The sequence below is a fragment of the Rhipicephalus sanguineus genome, chromosome 6 (genome assembly GCF_013339695.2).
Source record: "Rhipicephalus sanguineus isolate Rsan-2018 chromosome 6, BIME_Rsan_1.4, whole genome shotgun sequence".
In the NCBI taxonomy this organism is placed as follows: Eukaryota; Metazoa; Arthropoda; class Arachnida; order Ixodida; family Ixodidae; genus Rhipicephalus; species Rhipicephalus sanguineus.
The window spans coordinates 111,102,513-111,128,332 of NC_051181.1; the positions used below are offsets into that span (position 1 = coordinate 111,102,513).

The 25,820-nt window shown below is 48.7% G+C and overlaps 2 protein-coding genes across 5 annotated transcripts; one reads left to right on the top strand and one right to left on the bottom strand.

Annotated features, from left to right (window-relative positions):
• Positions 1-12,417: 12,417 nt before the first annotated feature.
• On the top strand, positions 12,418-14,486 carry LOC119396172 (uncharacterized). Of its 4 annotated transcripts, none has more exons than XM_049416980.1 (2): positions 12,418-14,064; positions 14,110-14,486. In XM_049416980.1, the coding sequence occupies exons 1-2, from the start codon at positions 12,429-12,431 to the stop codon at positions 14,427-14,429; spliced, it is 1,956 nt and encodes a 651-aa protein (XP_049272937.1). In that variant the 5' UTR covers positions 12,418-12,428; the 3' UTR covers positions 14,430-14,486. The 4 variants fall into 4 exon arrangements, with proteins under 4 accessions (XP_049272937.1, XP_049272936.1, XP_049272938.1 ...); XM_049416979.1 differs by having other exon boundaries at positions 12,418-13,974; positions 14,020-14,486; XM_049416981.1 differs by having other exon boundaries at positions 12,418-13,716; positions 13,762-14,486.
• Positions 14,487-15,196: 710 nt separating this feature from the next.
• LOC119398015 (dynein light chain 1, cytoplasmic) lies at positions 15,197-15,649 on the bottom strand. Its single transcript, XM_037665285.2, has one exon. It carries the CDS (start codon positions 15,626-15,628, stop codon positions 15,341-15,343), a length of 288 nt encoding a protein of 95 aa, XP_037521213.1. The 5' UTR covers positions 15,629-15,649; the 3' UTR covers positions 15,197-15,340.
• Positions 15,650-25,820: the final 10,171 nt, after the last annotated feature.

Below are 25,820 nucleotides of genomic sequence, written 5' to 3' on the forward strand. Positions count from 1 at the left end.
ATTGGCGAGTCTGCAGACTTCTGCATAGGAAAGGGCGGGGGTTGCGGAAGGCGGAAGTAACTGCTACAAAGCGGCAAGGTATACAAGGGGTGGGGGGGGGGGGTCAACGTATCGGGTACCCGCGGTGCCAACCAGCATGTATATCACGCTGAACAGTGAGCCACCCGGGCCTCTGTGCGATGTCGATTATTTATTGCTGCTACGCCTGAACACGCAAATAAAACGCCAAAGGACCTCCTGCACGAGTATTCAAGCGCTGAGCAAACAGCTAGAATTCGAAAATAGCGGTTACAGGGAGCATGCACAAAACGAAAAGAAAGATGTCTAGAGAATCTCGCTTTTTTTTTTTCGTACTCTTGTCATTGTGCTTCGGAGTGCGAGCAGACATGCCTTCTCCGTTCCGTACCGTTCTTTATTCTCCTTTTTTTTCTCTTACTTCACAGAGGGGGCTCGGGCTCACAGAGTAGAGTTTAGCTTGCGATCGTCTTTGTGTTTTTTCTTTGTTAAGGAGCCGACGCAGCGACTCTGGTCGGGAGGAAGTCGAACCCAGATGCGCCAGCCGCCGTTCGAGGCAATTTGGCGGCGGGGTTTATGAACTGCTCTGGGACCGGCGCTGAATGCCGGGATGTTTGGGTCAAGGAGAGGGAGGCATTCTGGAACTAGAGGATGTAGTAAGTTCGTTTGGGGCTCTAAGCAGAAGCCTGGAAAGACTTCCGTTTCCTGCCCGGAGTCCGCAACCCATGCCATACGACTCTGCTTGTCGTAGTGTAGCAGTGTGTGCATTGCAGTTAAGCGGCCATTGTGCTGTGTGTGGCAAAGTAGTGTTGATCAAAGTCGGTTGTTTCCAACAACTATCCATGACCTGACAGTGTGCACGTGAATCACGATACATACATTCGCAGTACGAATGCAACTTTGGGGGACTTTTACTAAATTAGAGAAGCAAATGTAGGACACATACCCGGTTTTTAGCACGTAATAAGCCATTCTTTCAATTTCTTTTTTTAGGTCTGCTGAATGTCTGTGATTACACTGCGCATATGCAGAACCATTGAGTATTATTACTTTGTGGCTTTAGCTGTTCGTCGACAGGCTGAAATGTCACCGCGCCACAAAAGATATTCTTCATCTATAGCGCAATCTTTCGCGCGATATCGTATCAAAAATATTGATTGAGTGTAATAACTATGCCATTGTAGATGACTCCGATTAAATTTACACTGTCTGGGATTCCTCAACTTGCACCAGAAGGACGGTATGCCTGTATTTATCTCGACCTCGTGGCCTGCATCAAAGCGGCATACGCACTGAGCCCCATAGCGGGGACTATAGGAAGCAAATATTCGAACAAGTTAACGTAAAGTCGGATTTGACGATTTCATGCAATGATGGTTTTCAGTCGGAGGACTGAATGCAGGTCACCTTTACTTATCTTAAACCTCAGTATGCTTAAGCACGCGGCCTCTGTGATCGAAATGGGGCGCATAATCAACGGGCGCTTTAGAGTATGAATAAAGTATTGAGCTGAATAGATACTGTTGTGATTAAGAGATAGAGCAACACCCGCCACGGTGGGTCTAGTGGTTGTGATGCTCGACTGCTGACCCAAAGGTCGCGGGATCTAATCCCTGCCGCGGGCGGCCGTATTTCCATGGAGGCGAAATACCAGAGATCCGTGTACTTAGATTTAGGCGCACGTTATAGAACCCAGGTGGTCAAAATTTTCGGAGACCTCCACTACAGCGTCTCTCATAATCATATCGTGGTTTTGAGGCGTAAAACCCCACAGATTATTATTATGTTATTATTATTATTATTATTATTATTTATTATTATTATTATTATTATATTATTATGATTATTATTATATTATTATTATTATTATTATTATTATTATTATTATTATTATCATGTTTAGGTGTATCCCAATATACATCTAAACAACGTAAATATCCCCACTGGTTCTCATCTGAACTTATCAGTGCACTGAAGCATAAAGATCACGCACACAGGAAATCTAAATGTTCTCCCATCCAGCGAGTGGAAGGAAGATTCAGCTTCCTTCGAACTCTCTCTAAACGCCTATATAAACGGGATCATAGTTCGTATATTGAATTCTTAGAAAAAAGCGCCTCTGACAGGCCGGGCTGAGTTTGGAAGTATACGTAAACGGTCCGGCAAAAGCGGAGAGTCCTTCAGACTACTGGACTCAAATGGGGTAGAAGTGCATGCCGTCGCTGACTGTTTTGCCACGCATTCTCATCCGTTTATAAGGCCTCAGACTCTAGCACTGATATCAGACAGCAGCCCAAGGCGGTTAGCTCATCCAGTGCTTTGTCGCTGGATGAAAATCTTATCTGCGAATGCATTAAGCGCTTAAAACCATCCTTATCATGTGGGCCAGATGGCATCCCTCCGCCATACTAAAGCTTATGGTAGTATATTTGTCCCGTACTAACTACGATATTTAATAACTGCCTGGACACTTCCACATTTCCAAGCATGTGGAAAACTGCTCGTGTTTTTCCAGTATTTAAGTCGGGCTCTAAACAGATGCTTCTAATATCGCCCGATTTCTCTACATGTGCCACATCAAAGATCTTCGAGCTGGCTCTTCACGACATATTGTCTTTTAGTGTTAAAAGCTCATTGATTCCTAATCAACATGGTTTTTCTCGCTGGCCGCTCAACTACCACAAATCTTGCTAGTTTCATGACGCAGATCTCCGCACCTATTTCTCAGAGAGGACAGGTTGACGTACTCTACTGTGACCTGAGCAAGACTTTTGACGTAGTCAGCCACACACTGATTATGGTTAAACTTGCGCAATTTGATGTTGACTTGTCGGTTGTGAATCTCCTGCAGAGCTATCTGCTCAATAGATATTGTTATGTAGCGGTAAATGGCCAAACGTCTTCTTTGTATAAAATGACTAGTGGGGTCCCTCAAGGGTCAGGTATTAGGCCCACTCCTATTTTTAATTTACGTTAATGATGTTTCTTTTGCCATTCGTAATTCTTCTTTCCTCTTGTATGCCGATGACATCAAGATTTTTAAGGAAATTCATTCAGTTAACGACTGTCGCTTGCTGCAGTCAGATTTGCGCTCTTTTTCCGAATGGTGCAACGCTAATAACCTTTCTCTGAATGCCTCGAAGACAAAATTCATGTCTATCACTCGCAAAACATCTAGCGTGTCATTTCAATACTCTGTCAATTCTGTGTCCTTATGCAAGGTTTATGAAATCAGTGATCTTGGTGTTGTTGTTGATAGCACGTTAAACTTTTCTGCTCACGCTAAGCGTGTTGCTTTGCGGGGTCTTCGCACCCTAGGCTGTGTTTGCAGATTGTCTAGAGAATTCCGTTCTCCTATGCCCTTCCGAAAGAAGTGTTTCTCTTGTGGAACACATCTTGCCCGTCTCTGCCGTTTTCTGGATTCTACACTGCAATTGTGGGGTCTGCCGCCCCCTACATCACGCTGATGGACGTGCAACCCCAAGAGGTTCCGTCCGGTTCCGGTTCAACCGCGGGGATCGCCTCGAGGAAGCGTGGTAACACAGCAAGCGAGAGCGAGGACACCGAGCTGTACTCCGCATCAGGCGATGAGTCCTCCGAAGACGGCTTTCAACCTGTGTTGTACCGCAAGGCCAAACGAAGAATCATCAACGCATCGTCGGCGTCAAGCACAACCACTGTGAAAACTGCGCCTCAGCGGTGGCCCCACTCCATCCTGTTTGTGCCACAGAACGCTATCGACAATCTGCGTGTGCTCAACAGGCAAGCATTGTCTTTGTACCTTGAAAACACAGTGCCAAACGAGATCAAGGATATCAGGCTAAACACGAGGAAAAACATTTTGGCAATCGATGTGATGAACCCGAGTGCGCTGAGCACGCTGCAGCATGTAACGCAGCTGGGGAACATCAATGTCCGGCCAATCATTCCAGCGGATGGTGCCACCGTAGCAGGTGTCATCTATGACATCGACACTGAATCGCCAATGAAGACCTCTCAGTGCTTATAAAACCGGCGAATGAAAACAACGTCATTGTGCATGTAGGTCGCCTAGGTAACACACGTTGTGTGCGAGTAACGTTCAAGGGTGACTGCCTACCGTCTTACGTGAAGGTTGGCCATTTTCGTCACCAGGTCCGTCCATTTATACCGAAGCCTATGCAGTGTTTCAACTGCCAGAAGATTGGCCACGTGAAGGGCGTTTGCAGAAATTCCACAGTGTGCCCCCGATGCGCCGAACCTCATTCAGAAGACAGCTGTAGTGCAACTACGCTGAAGTGCCCGAACTGTCATGGTGCTCACAGTGCTTCCTCCAAGGAATGTCCTCAGATAAAGAAGGAGATTTCTGTTCTGAAACAGATGGTGAGAGACAGCTCAACGCACAAAGAGGCAGCGGAAAAAGTGAGGCGAAGACGACGTCGCCGTCGAAGGTCGTCACGAAGGACAATGTCGCATTCAGTGAGAAAGTCCGTTCCTCCGGTTCCCAGCACGGCAAACACCAACGCCGCTGAAAGAGAAGCTACTTGTAGATCTCTCTCAACAAAGGAATGGCCACCACTTAAGGAAACGCGACCAGTAGAGAAGCCACAGCAGAGGGAGCCTCAGCCACAAGTGCAAGATGCTACAACGGCATGGCACACAGATCATCAAGTGGTAGCGATTCTGCGATCATTAATGAACGCCATTCGCATGTTGTTAGGCAACATGAAGACGACGTCAGCTAGAAGTGCCCTTCAAGTACTGGACGCTCTCAGTCCGGTGCTGGCAGCCCTTGAATAGACCATGGCTCAGTCACCGATGCCTTTCAGGGATGAGGTCCGGAATGCAGCAATATTTCAGTGGAATGCCAGAGGACTGAGATCGCGGATTGCTGATTTTCGGCGATTCGTGTACGCCAATAAGTTTCCCGTAATCGTCATCTGCGAGCCGAATTTATCCAGTGCAATAAGACTTTCTGGATACGAACCTTTTATGTCGTCTGCCATTACTGAAAGAAGCAAGGTTCTGGTGTTCATTCGCCGCGATCTCACTTACATCCTTCAGCCTGTACCACCTCATGATGATAATCAATATGTATGTTTAAGAGTGAAAAAGAAGAGACTTACCATTACAGTTGTGGGCGCATACCTATCACCATCAAGTCGGTTTGATCATAAAAGATTACGAGATATCCTATCATCAGCCCCTGATCCATGTGTTATCATCGGGGATTTTAACGCCCATCATACTCTATGGGGAAGCCCGAAGACCGACGTGAAAGGCAGAAATTTGGTGTCTTTCGCCTCCGATAATGAACTTTTGTTGTTGAATGATGGCAGTCCTACATTTTTACGTGGCTCCACATACAGCAGCTGTCTCGACTTGGCTTTTGTTTCACGAAGCTTAGTGAGGCATGCGGGGTGGTTCACGGACATAGAAACGCATGGGAGTGACCATATTCCCACATACGTCAAGATTAGAGGATTGTCACCTTCCAAGATACACGACACGATACGAAGAGTGGACTGGACGAAATTTGAGTCTCGAATGGAAGATCAATGTCAAGACCACATACTAGACTTGGAAGAGGCAATCAAGAGCACTGTACAGGAGTCTGTGCGTACCTTCAGCTGCTCTTCGAAATTCACGGACTTCGACCTAGAGTTGGAGAGACTTCGCGCACTCCGGCGACGTGCTGAAAGGAGGTACCGACGCACGAAGGCCATTGACGACTTACGGACTGCCAGACGTATGCAGAAAAAGATCCAGCGCCGGTTGGATAAGGTCGAATTCCAACGCTGGACTGCTTTCTGCGAGTCGCTCGACCCTCGTAAGCCATTATCGCAGCTATGGAGGACGGTACGAGGTTTGCGGTCATCCCCCGTTCAAAGGTCTCCATTCAAGGCGTTAGGCATTTACCAAAAGCGACCAGATATTGACGTAGCAGAAGAATTCTGCGCCAGATTAACTGGACAACTTACAGCACCCGACAGTTTACAACTTTCGAACAGCTGTCCACCACCACGTGACCCCCGCATGGACCTCCCCTTCTCCATCCAAGAACTGAAGGCAGCGCTCGCTTCGTGCAAACGTTCGTCAGCGCCAGGACCTGACGGAATCTCCTACAGAGCCCTGTGTCATCTGGGTGAGCGCGCGAGACTTGCTCTGCTTGAGCTATATAACGAATCTTGGCAGGAGGGCACACTCCCCTTAAGTTGGAAAACAAGTCGTTTGGTACCACTGTTGAAGCCTGGCAAGTCACCGCTGGAACTGGCATCTTATCGTCCGATCGCATTGGCAAGTTGCGTGGGCAAAGTGATGGAGAGGATGATCCTCGGACGCCTGGAGTGGTACATGGAATACAATAACATCTACCCAGGCACCATGGCCGGCTTTCGCCGTGGTCGATCATCAATTGATAGCGTCATCGACCTAATCACCTTCGTGGAGCACGAGAAAGGCCGCAAGCGTCTTTGCGCTTCTTTGTTCCTCGACGTCAAAGGGGCCTATGACAACGTTACTCATGAAGCCGTCCTTGCCGCGCTAGAAGACGTCGGAGTGGGCGGTCGAATGTTCAAATGGATACGCAGCTACCTCTGCATGCGATCCTTTTTTGTGATCACGGAGGACGGGGACACTTCCCTACACTACAGTTATCGTGGTGTTCCCCAGGGCGGTGTGCTCAGCCCTGTGCTGTTCAATCTTACGCTGATTGCTCTCCATACACACCTGCCAAGCACTGTTTGTTTGTCAACTTACGCAGATGATATCTGCGTCTGGACATCTGCGGTAACTCGCCTGCAGCTGCGAGCGAGAATCCAGAGAGCAGCCACTCAAGTTGCTCTGTACCTCCGTGATCGAGGCCTGGAAATTTCTACCGGAAAGTGTGCTCTTCTGGCATTTACGCGCAAACCAATGTCTAACTACAGTGTATCAATCAATGGTCAAAGTATACCGTATTGTCGATCACACAAGTTCCTGGGTGTCATAATAGACAGAGAACTATCATGGAGTCCTCACGTCTCGTACCTGAAAAAGCGGTTGGCAGGTATTTCTCACCTCTTCAAGTTTTTCGCTGGAAAGACTTGGGGAATGTCGCCCAGTGCTATGTTACAGCTGTACAGGGTGCTGTTTCTCGGTTTCCTGCGATACAGTTTGCCTGCATTAACTAACGCAAACAAGACAAGTCGACGCATGCTACAGAGTGTTCAGGCCCAGACCCTCCGGATTTGTTTAGGCCTGCCTCAAAGTGCTTCAACAGCGGCGACCATAGCCATCGCCAAGGACCACCTCATAAAGACTCATATTGAGGTTGAAGCACTGAGGACCCACATAAGGCATCTTGCCCGGACACCACAGCACCACCTAGCCTCTCTACCAGCGGACAGACCACGCACCTCCTTTTGCCGAACAGTAACCGCACACGGCGACTCTCTACCGACTGGCTTCACACCGGCGGCGAGACCTTCGGTTCCTCCATGGTGCCTGAAACAACCAGTCATCAACCTGACAATACCAGGCGTCCAGAAAAAACAAGATCTGTCAGCACCAGCTCTTAAACAGCTCGCTTTACTTCTATTGTACGAGAAGTATCACGACTCGATTCACGTCTACACTGACGGCTCCGTCCTACCGAGCAGTTCAACAGCGGCGGTCGTGATTCCAACGATCGCCACAACTATCAAGTTCAGGACGGCTCACCCAACAACATCGACGGCAGCAGAGCTCACAGCGCTTCGCGCCGCGCTGCTTTTCATTAACGACCAAATGAGAAAAAGGTGGACGATTTTCTGCGACTCCAAGGCGGCACTGCAGTCTCTACTGTCGACTTTACGCCGCGGTCCGCACGAACAATTGGTATTTGAGACTGCCGAGATGTTTCACCACCTCACCGAGAAAGGACACTGCATTACATTTCAATGGCTACCAAGTCACTGTGGGATTATCGGCAATGAACGGGCCGATCAAGCTGCCCGTTCAGCCCATACAGAGGACCGCGACCTGTCGATACCTCTTTCTAGGACAGACGCTGCTCGGAAGCTCCGCATGCTCGCTCGCCAATGCACCATGTCAAATTGGAATGAGCCACATTTCATGCATGCACGACTACACACCTTTGATCCAACGTTAAGCCTTCGATTGCCATCAAGACTTCGCCGAGGTGACGCTACCGTTCTCTGTAGATTATGGCTGGGCGTCGCGTTTACCCATGCGTATGCATTTCGCATAGGGATGGCCGACACCACCGCCTGTGAACACTGCGGCGACGAAGAAACGATTCGGCATGTTCTGTGTGACTGTCCGAAGTATAGAACACAGAGACAATCTCTTTGCCATGCTCTCAACAAGATAGACGACCAGCCTCTATCAGAAGAAAGACTTTTACGCCATCGTCCGGACATAACGTCGCAGAAGAAGGCTTTACAAGCACTACTCGCCTTCCTGCGATCCACTGGTCTGTCAGAGCGCCTCTGAGCGGAACGCTCTTGTGTGTGTGTGGTTGTGACTGTTTTTTTTTGTTTTTTTTCTTATTATTTATTTTCTCTCTCTCGCTTTCAACCCCCTATTCCCCAACCCCAGTGCAGGGTAGCATACCGGATGCAAACTTCTGGTTAACCTCCCTGCCTTCCTCTGCTCTTTCTCTTCTTCCTGTACACCGCGCTATGTCTTCCTCAACTGGAGTATGCGTCCGTGATATGGAATGGCATTGCTCAATCCAGCGGTAACACCATTGAACGAGTCCAGAAAAAATTCCTTAGCATATATAACCATCGCTTTGCTAAAAAAATCTCGTTCAAATACTGCTGAATTATTATCATTGCCATCACTTCACTGCCGACGAAATCGTTCTGATCTCTTGTTTCTTTACAAGCTAGTCCACGGTATCATATCCTGCCCTGTACTTCTCAATTGTGTTAATTTTCGAATTCCGCGTAAGTTAACCAGAGAGAACAGACCGTTTCATGTACCCGCCTGCTTTTTCCAACACTCTACCGTTCACAGAATACAAAGTCTCTATAATGTTAATTTTCTTGATCTTGACATTTTTCATAGTCCACAATCATTGTTTTTATCCGAGCTTTGTACTGTTTTGACATAGTATGGCACAATGTACAAAGTCTTCCCTTCTCCGCCTTTCCGCATAGTTGTATATATGCAATCTAATTTTTCATTCCCCTTCAATATTTCTCGTGTTGTCTTATTTTACTCCTCCCCTTTTGTGTTCATTTCTCTTTGTCTACGTGTATTTGCTCTTTTTATTTCTGAAGACTGTCTGTATTGTATAGTTTATTTTATTGTTTTTTTTTGCGTGCGCCTGCACAAAGACCTTACGGTTGTTCCTGGGCACGTTAAATAAATGATTGATTGATTGATTGATTATTATTATTATTATTATTATTATTATTATTATTATTATTATTATTATTATTATTATTATTATTATTATTATTATTATTATTGAACAGAGAGAGCATGTAAGGGAGATCGGTATGAGCCAGCTTGTTGTGTTTTGCTAATATTTCAGAGAAAGGCAATATGGTAGGGGGAAAAATGCGTGAATTACGGCGGTGGTTTACGCACTCGATCGCGTGATTGGCGATGATTTTGCGTTCTTGCGTGAAACATGGCGATGATTTTAAGTACTCGAATTCATTCGGCATGGCCATTACCTACAACAATATGACTCGAACTTTTATTGCTAGTGCTTTCAGGGCTAGAGTAGTGGAATTTTAACGTGACAGCGTTAAAGAGCTCGTTTCGCAGAGACTACGGTGACGGCGTCAAGTGTCGCCGTCGTTGGTTGTGAGTGAAAGACCAGCGTTGTCCGTGAACGAAAGTTTCAGATGGATGTGAACAAATAAATGATAAACAGCTTCTGTTCGAGTGGTATTCGAACCCAGGACTTCTACGGGGCAAGCTGGTGTTCTAGCAGCAGGGGCGTAGCCAGAAAGTTTTTTCGGAGGGGGTTCAAGCATACCTTATGTATGTTCGTGCGTGCGTTTGTATATGTGCGTGTATATATACGCAAGCAAAACTGAAAGATTTCGGGGTGGTTTGAACTTTGAGTTAATTAACTTTTTAATTAATTGCAAACAGGCGGTCCGGCCATCTGAGAGAATTGATGTCCTTCCTGCGAAGAGCTCGTTGCCGCTTTGAGAGTTCGAAAAAGCTGCCTCTTGTTAATTATTGCGGAGTAATGAAATCTGACCAATTTCTCCCGCGCCTGGTGATATCTGTACTAGTAAGGCAAATGGGAATTCGCGACGAAGCCGTTGCAAACAAAATCATTATTTTTGTTGTGATTTGTTACCCGCAGAACTAACGTGTACCACCAACAACCTGTTTTCATTCGTAAGCTCAATGAGCGGCGGAAAATATTGAAGACAAAGAAGAACACTCACAGGTTCGCACCTGTCCATATATTATCGCGCAAACAAAATAAGACGCCGTTATCAGGTATATAACGACCTAGTATATACACTTTAGTTTCTGCGACACGCGCGCACTTGTCGTCTCGAAAACACGTGCATACGGCAAGCGTTACGGCTGTACACTCGCCCACGAGGCGCCGCAACGCTAATTAGACGGACTTCCGGACACCTTCACACACGCGGCAACAGCAACAAGCGGCGTGAGCACAACGGGTCAGCGGCGAAACGACATCACCGCACGCAGCGACGACTGAACGCGTAGTTCGCAAATTTCTCGCTGGCACACGTCAAGTGTGTGACGCACTTTCCCGCTGCGAACTTGAACACGCGCTCTCACCTTAAGGGAGATATACCTCCGCGTGCCGGTATGGCTACATGGGCGCAGCAAGCGTCGCTATCAGGACGCTGCAGTAATTAGCGCTCGTTAAAGGAGCACGCGCAGTGCTCGCCGGACGCAGCTGGCTGTCCGGTGTAATGGGTTGTCCGTGATTGTTGAATGTCATCGTACATCAGCCGCCGAGCGTGTCCATAGCGCGGCGAGCTGATGGACGAGCGGGGCGTGATGCGGCCGAAGATGGAAACCCCACTCCGTCGTTGCCAGTGCCCGGTACTTATAAGCGAAGGTTCGGACCGGACGAGGCCGCAGACCGTGAGACCCACCGCGTGCGCGCTCTCGCCAGAGGTGAGTATAGTACCTCGGAAACTCGGAGCTCCGGTGATAGGACGATACCGCATGTGTCTTCCACAACTTTAAGATAGTTAAGAAAGAGCAGGATTTGAGGGAAAATGGCGACTTTTTGATGAGAAAGTTTCGATCGTATGTGTAGAAGGGCCGGACAACAGAACTTTCGAGATGAAAAAGTTTCAATAATTTTTATTTTAGCTGATAACATTTTACGGCACGTTGTAATAACGGAGTGAAAGTCATGTGGCGCTCGAAGTGTAACGCTTTGTGTTGGCTATGAACCTATTAGCCGATTCGAAAATTCATCTTTAACGCTTTGCTCAGAGCTCCTGAGCCTTGAACCACGCATTGTTCAGAGATTCGTAGGCGCAACTATACGCCGGATCTGTAGCCAAATGAATTGCCGTCTCAGCTAGTACGCCCTAACAGTGCAGGAAGATGCGGTATATATAAAAACCCGCTGACCATTGCACGCCATGTTTGGAGTCTGCATTTTACACACTTAGCACGCGGTCGCAGTGCGCCAAGCATTTCGAGTTGTACATTCTGCGGAATGTTCATCTTATGCAACGCGCTGAAACTTGGTCGCGACAGATACGAAGAAATAGGAGACAATGAACAGCTTTGATACCGTTATACCGAGTAGAAACGAATCCAGTTATCTGTAAAACTTGCTTGAATGACAATATCTGATACCATCTCCTGAGCCCCTGTGGTCTTAACTGGAAATACGGACATACCTTTGGCGACTATCGCATTTTCTTCCATTAAATTCAGGTCAATTGTTTATGGCAGCGCTGAAAGGTAGTCCAATCGGCGTAAAGCTTCGACCAAAGGACGTGCGCAACCGGAACTATGAGCTTTCAGTGTGTGGGCAGAAATACGAGATACCAGTGATAACTAGTCCCGGGAAATCTGACGCACAAGTGGTATGGAGAGGTACTAAGGTATTTCTCGCCGATTATGTCTCTTTGTAAAGCCTAATTTTACACTCAACATTACCAAAACAGCCCCTTTATAGTGTTAGATTTCGCAGGAGCACCACAGATGCCAAGTGTTACGCAGGTAACGAACGCCATATATGCTTTGATCGTACGAAAGCATGTGTTCATATCCACTATGACTGCGGTATCCTCTGCGGGTCTCTGCGGGATCCGGCGCACATTTAGAAAGATGTAGTCACATCATTGTTGCGCACGCATAAATTTCCTGCACTTCTGTATTTGTGAACTAGCTGACATAACTACTCACATGTCCTGTCCTTTGCTACATCACCCCCTACCTACTCCTCCGTGCTTCAGGCTGCCGTCCGCAGTATGGCTCGCATGTTTGTTCCGGCGGCACTCTGGCTATGCGCGACGCTGCTCGGTCAACAACACAATGTCCAGGGAGCACCGAGGCCCGTCCGTCAGATCAGTCCAGGTCTGTTGGAAGAGGGTAGCACTCAACAGAAGGTCACCCAGCAACAGTCTAAAACCCTGACTAAGCCCTTCTCCCATGCAGTTGACCATGGTCCGTACACGGCCACCGTCCATGCGACGCCGTTCATGTCGTCCGGAGTCCTGGGCGGCATCGGGTCCGCTCTCGGTGGCCTGCACAGCACCGTAATGGACGGCCTGCACGGGGCACTGCACGGCGGCGGCATGTTGGGAGGCGTCCCGGGCTTCCACACTCCGCTTACGGCCGCGAGTCACTTGCTGTCGGGGACGTTCGGCGCCGTGGGACACCATCTGGGCGGCCTGACAGGGGCAAGTCCTCTGGGAGGCCTCGCCACACCTCTCACATCGCCGCTCTCGGCCCTGTCTCCAGCCCTCAGCGGCCTTTCCGGTGGTATTCTTCCAGGCAGCCCAGGTGGCGGCATGTCCGTACTCACTCACACAGTCCACTACGGCAGCTCGGGCGACATGGGCCTCGCCGCGGCCGAGCACCAACATCTGACTAGTACGGCCCACCAGCACAGTCTTCTGGCCAGTCAGGCGTTGGCCGCTGCGGACGCCGTCGAGAACGCCCAACTGCAGGCCTCTCTTGCCCGGAGGCACCTCATCCACAAGGCCCTAGCGCACCAGAGCCTCGCGAGTCAGGCGCAGATGATGGCCCACAACGCTCACGCGCGTTTGCTTCAAGCACAGGCTGCGCACACTAGCGTGATGTCCATGTACCATAACGGCTTTGGCCAAGGGTATCCCATGATGGGCATGCCGGCGTACGCAGGTTTCCCCGTAGGGGGTTACCCAGGAGGAATGATGCCCCTAGTAGGCGGCGCCATGGGCTACGCTGAGAACCCTCTGCACAGCATCATCAGGAAACACTGCACGACAGTGCGTTACATCAATGGTGGTGGCGGTATGTACCCAATGCCGTTGGGTCTGTCGAGCGGTATCGGAGGAAGCTACCCCTACGGCGTACACAGTGCCATGGCCCTCGGGCACGGAGTCGGCGTCTACGGTATGCATGGCGCGTATGGAAGTAGTCCACTTCTCGCCGGTGGCGTTGCGCCGCTTCACAGTGGCCTCGGCATGGGAATTGCAGGTCTGCACGGCGGATACGGAGGTGTATACAGCGGCTTGGGAGGTCTTCACTCTGGGCTTGGATACGGCGCAGCCGGTCTTTATCATGGTCTTCACAGCGGGCTCGGATACGGCGCAGCAGGTCTTTACAATGGTCTTCACAGTGGTCTTGGATACGGCGCAGCCGGTTTGCATGGTGGTCTCGGATACGGTGCCACCAGCCTCTACCATGGTCTTCATGGTGGCCTAGGATACGGTGCGGCTGGTCTCTACCACGGATTGCACGGTGGTTTGGGCTATGGAGCCGCAGGTCTCTACCACGGACTCCACAGTGGTTTGGGCTATGGAGCCGCAGGTCTCTACCACGGACTCCACAGTGGTTTGGGATACGGAGCCGCAGGTCTCTACCATGGACTTCACGGTGGTTTGGGCTACGGAGCCTCAGGTCTTTATCACGGACTCCACGGTGGTATGGGATACGGAGCCGCAGGTCTTTATCACGGACTTCACGGTGGTTTAGGCTATGGTGCAGCCGGTCTTTACCACGGGCTTCACAGTGGTCTGAGCTACGGAGCCGCTGGACTACACAGCGGCCTCGGCTATGGCATCGGAGGCCTACATGGAGGTCTCTCGCACGCAGCTTACGGCCTGCACAGCGGAATGGGACTCGCTGGTGGCAGTCTTGCTTACGGCGCTGGAGGACTTTTCGGAGCCCATCATCCTGTCCACACGGCCATGCATTCGTCAAGTTTCTCAAGTTACGGTGGTTACGGTGCTTACGGCGCAGGCGGGGGTTTGCTTCGTCGCTGATGCTCATTAGGCAATTGCAAAAGACGACATGGAGAGAGAGACCGAGCCGTTTTCATCTAACACAATTTCCTAAGAATAAAACGGTTACACCCGATTTCGGCGCTGTTTCGTTGTTGCGTGCATTACGTAGTTCTTACGAGAACGGATAACTGGGCTAGTTTGTGGGCGCTTGTCCTGTGCACTTATTCTTCGCTTGTGTCCGTGTCTCTTTGCGCTACCTGCCTTAACGTAGTTCTTAATTTACCTTCTGTTTATGATTGTGTTTTGCTCCCAAAAAAGCGCACCGTAGGCTACACAGCAACTATACTTATGTTCCGTGTTAGTGAATGACTTGGGCGTCCGCGCCCATGCCGTCTAGCCACATGAAAGTCAACTGCATGGCCGTATCCAGTACGTGGGAAATACGATACTCGCCGCCTTGTTCGCTTCGCTAAATATGTCTACGTACAAGTTTGTTACCTTTGACCCGTTATACCTGCTAACGATGGCAAGTCGAGTTATAGTTAATGTCTAACTGCTCGGGATTGTGTTTTCTAACAGTGGATCTCTTCGCAAAACTTTCTGCTTTCTATCACCTAAAATCAAGGCGTTAACAACGCGCACAGCGACACTTCAGTAAACTCGCTGGTAGCCGAGTACCGAGCTCTACACACGCGCTGAAGAATATATTAAAAGGACACAAGAGGCACACAGAAAGAAAGACAAGGTTAACAAAGGCTGAAAGGCGAAAAGCGAATACTTCATTGAGCGCCTGCAGACATTTTTTTTTTGTTCCTTAATGTTCACAGGGCGTCGCGAGGTTTCATCGCTCATTCGAAGCCGGCTTTGAAAAGGAAGCACCTTCGTTCACTTCAGTGTCGGCAGGCACTTTCGAGTTCCTTGTGCGTCGCGTAGCAGGTGGGCGCGGCGGTTCAGCCGGCCTTGAAAAGCAGCACGGCGATCTGGCCCACGTAGAAGTACGTGAAACGCTTGGTCTCGTACGTGACGTAGGAGCCGAACGAGCGGCCCACCACGCAGTGCCAGGTGGGGCCAAACTTGCGGTCGAACTCGGTCTTGATGAACGCCGCCACGTCACGCAGGATCTTGTGCTTCTCGATTGCCGCCATGGCGACGCTGATGGCTTCCTGCTGCATGTGGTCGGGTATGTCGGTCGCCTTCACCACGACCTTCCTGTTCATGGCTTGCGGGCTGACGGCCATCGCTCACGGCAAGGCGCGTCCGGGCTCGGGCTGTACTGCGGCAAACCACGTGGGTGACGGAAGCACAACTGGAACGACGTCTTCGAAAGACGGAGTGGTCTTCGAAGACGCGAGGCGGGTTTTAAGGCGGTGTTGACTAAGCAGGAACTGGGGCGTTCGGGAGAGTCGAGGCTTCGTAACTAGCAGGAGCCGAAGGACATACCTGAAGCTCGTTCAGGGTGCCAGCTGAAACACCGGTCGGTATCGGGAGGTCGCGGAGCTGCGTCGCCAGCTGACAATGATCGCGCTTCAGAAGGCGGCCTCTGGGGTGCTTCTTGGAGGAGGCACTTCAGGAATCTTCTACGGGGCCATGATTCGGGCACGGCGAGCAACAGGGTACGGGGATTGGCCGGTAATCTGGTGGAGTAACTCGGGAATCGGATGAAAGCCGCAGGCGCGGCCGGGCCAGGATACAGGCTGGGCAACGAAGGCGTTGGTTCAAAGCGGAGAACCCTGGCACGCGGCTCACCGCCCTGCACGCCCCGGTCTGCGTGCAAAATCTCTCGCGCAGTTGCAATGACGATTCCACTGGCCCACTTATGAGGGCTATGGATCGGGAGGAAAACGAAGAGGCCTGGTGACGACCTCATTCCGATTCGGGCTACGTTATTCGTTTGCACGCATCTATCGGATTGAAATTATCATTTTTTGCGGATAGAAGAGTTACATTTAATTTCTCTATTCGTTTTAACTTCATCTCCCCAGTTTTCACCAACCTCGTAATGAGACGGAGCTACTCAATCAGAGAAGACAACAGTTACCGCCCTATGCCAGTGTTCTGTAGTGGGTAAGCGCCACTTACAATCTTCATGTTGCATCTGTGAGCATTAAGTTTTATCGAAATTCATTTTGACGGAACACGATTTTTCAAAATTTTCGATTTGGTGTCCTTCAGGTTCATCGACATATTCGTAGGCCTGATTGGTCGGAAGCCTCGAAGCAATGAAGTCAATTGATCGTTTTTTTTTTTAGAAATATGGGTAAAAAATGGTGAAATTATGTTGACACGCCCGCTTTTGTGATGGCGGACACAGATGGGCACTGAAAACAGTTTTTCGCTGCACTGAGGGACGCAGAACGCGCAAACGGGCTCGTGCGCTGTACAAAGGAAAATTGCTTATACATAACTCGCACTTTTTAACACTCTCCTCTGAATATACTTATAGCGTTATGCGTGCAACTTTATGATGCATTTCCGATTTAATAAAATTTTTCTCTGGTCCCATCACGTTCGTCACACCGAGGTTTTGTCGATATATTCACTGGGAACATGTCTTAAATTACTGGCGGATCCAGAGGCCGAAAGGGGAGGGGGAGGCTGGTTTCTGGTCAATCAATCAATCAATCAATCAATCAATCAATCAATCAATCAATCAATCAATCAATCAATCAATCAATCAATCAATCAATCTTGCTCTTGAAACAAGAAAAGGTGCAGCAGTCGTTAAGTGCTCTAAGTACTCCGAGTATTCCAGCACTCCTAAGTACTGGAGTACCGGAGTACGCTTAATACTCCCACATGCAGCTTGACGAGGCGACTAGCTATCCCTGCATTGGTAACAACAGAATGCACATAAAAGTGAACATACACGCCACGTCAGCAATTTATCGACGACAGTATATTGAGAATGTCACAAGCTCACCCTGCTTCTCCCCCCTTCCTCCAATCGCCAATCCAATCCAATCCAATTCAAACGTTTTTTTTTACGTTTTGACGAGACCACACTTCTCGTTCTTGGGGAAAACCTCGGTCAAGTCCTCTCTCATGCGTTGTGTTTTTTATATACTTTATAATTCGTACATCTATAACTCGTATCGTGTGTAAGGGCTATGGTCGCACACTACGGATTTCTCTCACGTGGTGCCCACAAGGGCAGTCGATCTTGCGACACCTGGTACACGCACACTTCTTTCCTCCTCTAAATTTCCTTCGTTATGACTTAAAGGGACACAAGCATGCCGAGTTGCTCGAAAGTAGAAACCTTGCTCAACCGCCGGCTTCGGTTCCTTTCATGTACTTACATAGGAGTCAACGAGTCAAAATGATGACACAAGTGACTGGAAGAGAGGTCGTTATGCCTGTGTGCGCTTAAATGTCACTACGTGGGTGGCGTCTCCATATTCGAGGGCCTTTGTTACGCGGAACCGAACCAGCTTCTCTTTTCTTCTTCGAGACCGGTGGCGATTTAAATAGAACAAAGAGCCATGCGCGGTGTGCGATGTCTTTTCATGCCTCCTCTTGTGCCGGCCTCTTCAGCTCCCACGCATTTGCCTGTCTGCTTCCACTCCGCAGCGAGATGTCGCAACACGTGCATGCGACGTATGTAAAAAAAATGCTCAAGAGAATGCTTTTTTCTGTGATGAAGAAAACAAGCAAGTGCCGGTGGGAGATTTTTCCTGTGCGTTGTTGAACAATAAAAAATTCGCAGCGTTAGCTAAAAGCCACTTCTTCTGTCTCTCATTCCCATTAGCAGCCATTCCTTTACCTCCAAGGTAGTGCCTGGTGAGATTTCTCCTGTGCGTGATTAAACAATAAAAATTTTGTTCAAAACGCCGTTGATTGATGAAATAAACCAACGAAAGACGCCAGATGTTTTGTAAAAGCAAAACGAAAGAACGCCAGATGTTTCTAAAGCGAAACGAAAAGACGCCAGCTGCTTAACGAAAGACGCCAGATGTTTTCTAAGCAATGGTTTTCTAAACAATGAAAATTCACAGCGTACATGTAAAATTAAAGTGAGCTGCAAGTCGTCATAACTCATCGAACCTTTAGTATAAACGCGCCCGATCTCACGTCGGTGATGATGTACTGGGCAGAATTCACGGAAGATTCACGGTTTACCGATGAACCTCCGCAGCTTCGCCACTCATCATCATTCACTCCGTGGATATGCTGTGATTTTTTCACCTTCTTGGCCTTCTCAAACTAAAGTTTTTCAACACCAACCCATGGCATTCGTACAGTGCAATACAGAACCGAACCGAAACACAACAATGAGCTCGTGCGAAGGGCACGGAGGAAGGCAAATTTCAGCGCAGTCGCATTTTCAGCTTTGTTGAAACAGCGCTCACTAGACGACCGACGAAGTAAAAGAAGGCACAGGACAGGCAGCGCCTGTCCTGTGCCTTCTTTTACTTCGTCGTCGTCTAGGTCTAGTGAGCGCTGTTTCAACAAAGATGAACGCATACCAACTCGCTCAAGCTTCCATTCTTATGCATTTTCAGCGCAGCTTAAGAAACTAGGGTCCTTAAAATTACGTATGTATGCATTTTCTATTAAAGGAACACGCCACCTAATACTTACCTAGTGATGTTGCACCTCAGATATGCATGATATTTACTTTTTGATCGACAACGTTCACAAGTATGAACAGCCCCACCAAAAGGATGCGGGATTGCGGCTCATAATTCGAGACACACAAAGAGCCTCGAAACGTTGCGCAACCTGACCTCGTCGGTCTTACTTATGCTTTCTTTGTTTCTTTAGAATAGCGTAACTTACCTATATTGATTTTTTTTTCTTTTTCTGTGTGTGTGTCCTGAGGGTTGGCCACATTTTGAGAGATTTAGGCCAGGTGACTGAACCAGCAGTAGTGAATCAGTGGCTGTGGCATTCTGGGGCCGAATTCACAAAAACTTATCTTTCGTAAGTGTGTTTTCCAATTGGTCAGCCGGCTTCGTTATTGATATGTCACGTGTCGTAATTGGCTGAAATATCCTCTTACGAACATTTTAAGCGTAAGCCGTTTTTGTGAATACGGGCCCTGATCTTGAGCGCGAGCTCGCTGGTTCGAACGCAAGAACGTTCCCGTAGTTCGCGAAATAGACGCATATTGTTAAACTTCGTTCGCAGTACTACAATGTGGCTTCTCTGTTAGCAGTTTTGTTTCGCTGGGACGTGATAATCTACAATTACGATCGATAGTAATCGTGGTGTTTCGCGATCATGATCAATCAATCAATCAATCAATCAATCAATCAATCAATCAATCAATCAATCAATCAATCAATCAATCAATCAATCAATCAATCAATCAATCAATCAATCAATAATAATAAATAATAATAATAAATAAATCACTAAAATCACTAAAAGAGAGGCTCGCATCATACGCGAACATCTTCCGCATGATGTCAAGCAAAGCTGAAGGCTGCTCCGTGAGTGCACTACTGCGAATGTATACAGCATTATGTGAAGGTCTCCTGCGGTACAGTCTTCCTGCACTACAGGGCCTCACCAAATCAAATATTCAGGTGCTCACGAGCATGCAAGCCAAAGCCTTGAGAGTGAGCCTAGGTTTACCGAAAAATACATCGACAGTAGGGACCTTGACAGAAAGCAAACGTCTTTCGGCTGCCCTGCCAATGAAGCAAGAGTTCACAAATAAAAGCAGAGCGCGAAAAAGACGGGACACAAGAGACAAGAAGAAGCGCCCGTCCCGTCTTCTTGTCTCTTGTGTCCCGTCTTTTTCGCGCTCTGCTTTTATTTGTAGACAATGCACCAACTCGCCTAGCAACGCGTTCTATTAAGCAAGAGTTCCTCCGAGTCTGTCTGCGTTTTGCGGCAAGGGTACAAGATCATCCACTTGCTTCAGTCAGCATTTCTGAGGTGCGAATGTTACTCCCACCGACGTATGAAAAGCCGTCGATATTGACGGGGCCTCCATGGCAGCTTCCTTCCTTGACGATAGTCACGACAGTGCCGGGGTTCAAGAGCAAGAGAAACACACCTGAGCCAGCGTTGACATACTTCGCTCTAGAACACATCAACACCAACTATAGAACCCGCCGTCACGTTTATACAGATGGGTCTGTCACAGATGGATCATCTGCTATAGGCGTGTGGATACCGTCGGCGAATGTCACCATCACAGCCGCTCTCAGCCACCGTACATCCGCCGCTGCCACTGAGCTGGCTGCATTGCGGAGGGCGCTTGCATATATTAAAGTTCAGAGACCCGACTCTTGGGTGATATTCTCCGACTCACGAACCGCACTGCAGTCCCTGAAATCTCCACGTACGCAAGACCAACTAGTCCTAGACATCAGGCGCCTAGGCAATAATGCTCATGAACTACACCACGATGTAGTACTGCAGTGGCTGCCCGCTCACTGCGGCATCCAAGGGAATGTTCGAGCTGACTCCGCTGCCAGAGCTGCGCATGACACAGCATCTGAGGAAATTGAAATTCCTTTTTCAAGAAAAGACGCAGCGATTCTGGTGTCTGCGTTCGCGCGTAATCTGCAGAGAACAATGTGGAGCGATGCCAACAACCAGTACGGACCGCTGCACGGAATAGACCCGACGTGTAGCTTTCATATGCCACAGGGATTAACCAGACAAGATGAAACTTGCATTCATCGGCTGAGACTCGACGTTGCCTACACGAAATACTTCAAGCACAAGATCAGGCAGTCGGACTCACCCACGTGCACCACATGTAACACTCGGGAAGACCTAAACCACGTACTCTGCGACTGTTCCCATTACGACGCAGAACGACAGATTCTGAAGGAGGCACTTCATTTGCAACGCGGCTCGAGCTTGGAGCTGCGGCACCTTCTCGGCCCGTGGCAAGACAGCAGTTGTGCGATGCGCAGCACAAAAGCGCTGTTGGCGTTTTTGAGAAACACTCAGCTTAACCAAAGCCTGTGAAGGACTCTTCTTATGTATATATGTGTGTTTGTAACTGTATGTACTATTTGTGTGTATATGTGATCATTGTATATACCATAATCACCCGACACCTGGAGTAGCAAGCCAGGCGACAAACCAGGCTAACCTCTCCGGGCATTAAAGAATCTTATCTCTCTCTCTCTCAATCAATCAATCAATCAATCAATCAATCAATCAATCAATCAATCAATCAATCAATCAATCAATCAATCAATCAATCAATCAATCAATCAATCAATCAATCTGTAGTGAAGCCTTGGAGCGCTGTAGTGGGTCGTCCTCTTCGGATCTTTTCTGAAAGAACGCCGCTCGCGCTGGCAGTCTGGGCTCTGCCTTGATTGTCGCCATTGAGCATTTTCACCGAGTACCGTCCAATAAACACCTTTATCAATCAATCAATCAATCAATCAATCAATCAATCAATCAATCAATCAATCAATCAATCAATCAATCAATCAATCAATCAATCAATCAATCGGTGAATCAATCAATCAATCAATCGATCGATCGATCGATCGATCGATCGATCCGGTGAGTGCTTGCTTTTCGTTCATGACACGGTGCGAAATAGTACCGCTGACCAGTATAGATACACTGCACATAGGCGTGCTCAGCGTTCTCCATTAAAGGAGGCAAAATTTCATCGCAGCGCCACCCCCCCCCCTTCTTGCGCACGCCTCTCTAGAATCAGGTACTTCATTCAACGCGTCGCATCAGTATGCTGCGTCAGTATGATGGCGGTACAGAGACTCACATACGCACTCATCTCGCATTTCGCGAGCCCTTGCGGCTCGCTTGGCCTTCTCCGCGTTATTTGTTCAGACTGAGGTAGCAAAGACGATCCTCGAGGAAGCGTCCTGCCGAGACAATGGACCGGATCTTGCCCGACACTACTCTTCGATGCACACCGCGACGGGGCACGCCTCGTGTATACACGAATGGTTGGTGGGTCGGAAGACAGGTGGCTACATAGAAACGCATTATAACCGTGTGTATACGCGAAAGCAAACTCGCGTTCCAGGATCGCGATGTATATATGTGTGTGCGTGCAGCCTTTGGCGTGTTGACGCTTCCGCGGTCGTCCTCTGATTGAAGCCCACCTCACCTGCGTTGTTATGTTTCTGTTTTGCTTTCCTCAATTTATCCTCTCCCAACACGCTATACCCCGGTGGTCGGTGCTGTAGCACTAGTCGTGTCTCTAGGGACAACCGCACGGGGCGCCGTTTGTATACACGCCAAAAAAGATAAATAAGTAAAACTAACGCCGGACTCTCTCTCTCTCTCTGCTTGTTCCTTCAGGCCGTCCTCTTATTGATTGTCTCCGTGTGTATCCCCACAGTACACCGAGGAGAGACAGCTAGGCAACCTGGTCTGCGGGCCACGTTGGACAAATATTGGCCCGTCCTCGGCAAGACCGGCAAGACATGGGGGCCAACCGCCGCACATTGCATTATAGGCTTCCGTTGCAAGATTTCGCACACGCAGGCTCGCACAGACATCGCTAAGAGAAGAACGCGTCTTGGAGACAATGGGGACTTCTCTGCACACAGTCGCGAGCAGTGGCGCAACAGTGGCGAGTGTATGTGTGCACGTCTGCTTTGCCGCTTTTCTCTGCCTGGTACAGCACGTCAGCGGATTTTTTTTGTTGTTTTTGTTTCGCGTATGTGTAAGTTCTGAAGCCAGACTGGTGCACTGGTTTCGCTCGGTTTGTCGGATAAAAGTAGCACGGAATCTCTTAGTGGAAGAGTAATGATACAGTTTTGAGGTTTTGCGCTACGTAGAGGTGACATCACTGTGTTGCAATTCGAAAAAAAAAAACCTTAAAGAAAAAGAAAACTGAATAATAATACAAGAGGAACATAAGTGAAGCGCTTGCTATCGACATGCTTGGGCTCTGCTGAGCGCATGGAATTCGTATATTAGGACGCTTCGCTTCCCGGACATACTGTAAACAGTGAATACGGGTACAGCTGTGGTTTAGCCGATCATGAATAACGAGCTATAATAATAGTAATAACTATAGCTATAATAATAGTAATAGTGATAGTAATAATAGTGTTAGAGCCGCCATGCGGCTATTCATTGTACCGCGCGATGACGTTCAGCTAAAAGTATTTCACCATCAAGGCATTATCTCAAGTTAGGTACATTACACCGCCTAGTACCAGGTATCGTGGATTCGGCTTCTGCGGCCATGGACGTGGACTCGGAAGCCGAATGCCATGGACGTTTGCAGGTGCACGATATAATAGAGCCCTCAGTGGTGTGTATGATCGATTAAGACAGGAGATTGGTCACATTATTCGATAGAACTACTACCTGTGTACCATGCGTTGACTGAGAATGTAACACATGCCCGGTCATCGATTACTGGTTTTGTTAGTGACCGCGTGGACGGCTGAAGAGTATCCTGATGAAGTTTTGCCTATGCGCATTCTTTTGGAGATCGTTTTCTATATTACATTGCTGCCATATACTACAGAGTAAGATCACTGGCGCTTAACATGTCGCACCATGACCATTTTTCAGCATGTATGCACCTGTTTTCAACACGCGGCTGTTCCCATGCGTGTTTCCGTGAGCCTTCTCGCGTTGTTCATTGCCTTTTTATCAACATTTAGGTCGCGTTTGAGGTTTTTACACGACTCAAAACAATAGAGGGACAGAAAGAGAGAGAGAAACAACTGTTATCGACCAAGAAAAATGAGCAAACACAACGCGCTTGTTTCATCGAGACAAGCATTGCGTGTCTCGATGCGTTTTCATGTGTATATTTTCTTTTTTTCTTTATTACAACTTCGTTTAAAACTCCGTGGCCCTTTCGCTGATGGTGCTCCGGCAAACAGGAACGTGTTGCTACACGACGAGCGTTCATTAAACTCCGCGCAGGCGAGCAAGCGTTGAACGAACGCACGCACGAGCCCTCAGAACAACACGCGCCCAGTGAGGTTGAGGGCTAGGAAGAGAGGCAAAGAATAATCGAATCAATAACGTGCGTGGTATGTCAGTACTACGAGAGACCACGCAGGGAAAGTAACAGCAGCGACGATGGCGGCAACAGAAGGCGGTCTACCAGGAGCTTCTCTTACGAGTCTTATATATTTTGTTGTAGTGTCCGGCAAGTACTAAGCGACGCGTGTGCATGTAGCGAGTAGGGTGCGCAGGCAAATATAGCGAGTGCTTTGTTCGTGTAGCTGTTTCGTACCGGGGCAGTATGAATTGTGTCGTTGCTTTCGGTGATGTTGTTTTCTTCGATGCTGTTGCTGTTGGCGCGTCCAGGTCCCGCGGGGTTCAGACCTCGGTTCAGACGCGCCTCGGGGCAGCAAGCAGCGTCGAGCGTGGCTCTGATCTCGGGGGCGGTTGCCGCGTGTAGTTAATGAACTCGTCGCGGTCCCCTCAGATGCTGATAATTAATTACCTAGCGCGGAAACAAAGCGAGTGGCGCCATTGTTGCTCGGGCACGGAAAAGAAGGCGCCCGCCGCACGTCGCGAAGGACCGATCCTGCAGGGCGCCGGTCTCGTGCTCGCAAACAGCCGGATGCTTGCCTCACCCTCCCCGAACCTCGCTTTCCCGCCTCTCTCCGAGGGCAGGCACGGCTGCACTGTATATGTTGCGTCAGTAAAACCGTGCAGTGGTTTCTCATGTACGAGCTATGCCTTCTCCACTGATGAGGCTGCGGAGTTATGCACTACTTGATCGCGAATTCAACTCAATAATAGGACTATATAGGGCAGCGATTTTCCGATTAATGCAATGTGTTGCAATGTTTTGCACTCACTCACTCACTCACTCACTCACTCACTCACTCACTCACTCACTCACTCACTCACTCACTCACTCACTCACTCACTCACTCACTCGCTCGCTCACTCACTCACTCACTCACTCACTCACTCACTCACTCACTCACTCACTCACTCACTCACTCACTCACTCAATCAACCAACCAATCAATCAATCAATCAATCAATCAATCAATCAATCAATCAATCAATCAATCAATCAATCAATCAATCAATCAATCAATCAATCAATCAATGTTTAGTTATAGCAACAAAACGTTAATGCATTTAGCTGGGCTAGCTGGCACTGACTTACTGAATCCATAACGCTGGCGAACACGCACTACAGGATAAATCGAACGACACAGCATAACTGCTAGAGAGAAACAATGAGAGAGGTATATAGTAGAGACACGTCACGGTGCCCTCGTGGTTATGGTGCTCTACTACTGACACGAAGGTCGCGGGATCGAATCCCGGCCGCGGCGGCTGCATTTCAATGGAGGCGAAATGCTAGAGGCTCGTGTACTTAGATTTAGTTGCGCGTTAAAGAACACCAGATTGCCAAAATTTTCTGAGCCCTCGATATACTACAGTGCCCCTCGTAATCACATCGTGGTTTTGGGACGCGAAGTCCCAACAATTCTTCTATAAAGGAATATACTATAGAGGCTCTTGAGATCCACAGGGCGG

What these genes read in the sequence shown, in the direction of transcription:
- LOC119396172 (XM_049416980.1), top strand. Translation starts at nt 12,429, where the DNA reads ATGGCTCGCATGTTTGTTCCGGCGGCACTCTGGCTATGCGCGACGCTG. An exon ending in TTTGGGCTACGGAGCCTCAG is followed by an intron (nt 14,065 to 14,109) that starts GTCTTTATCACG and finishes ACGGAGCCGCAG; the next exon opens with GTCTTTATCACGGACTTCAC.
- LOC119398015 (XM_037665285.2), bottom strand. Translation starts at nt 15,628, where the DNA reads ATGGCCGTCAGCCCGCAAGCCATGAACAGGAAGGTCGTGGTGAAGGCG.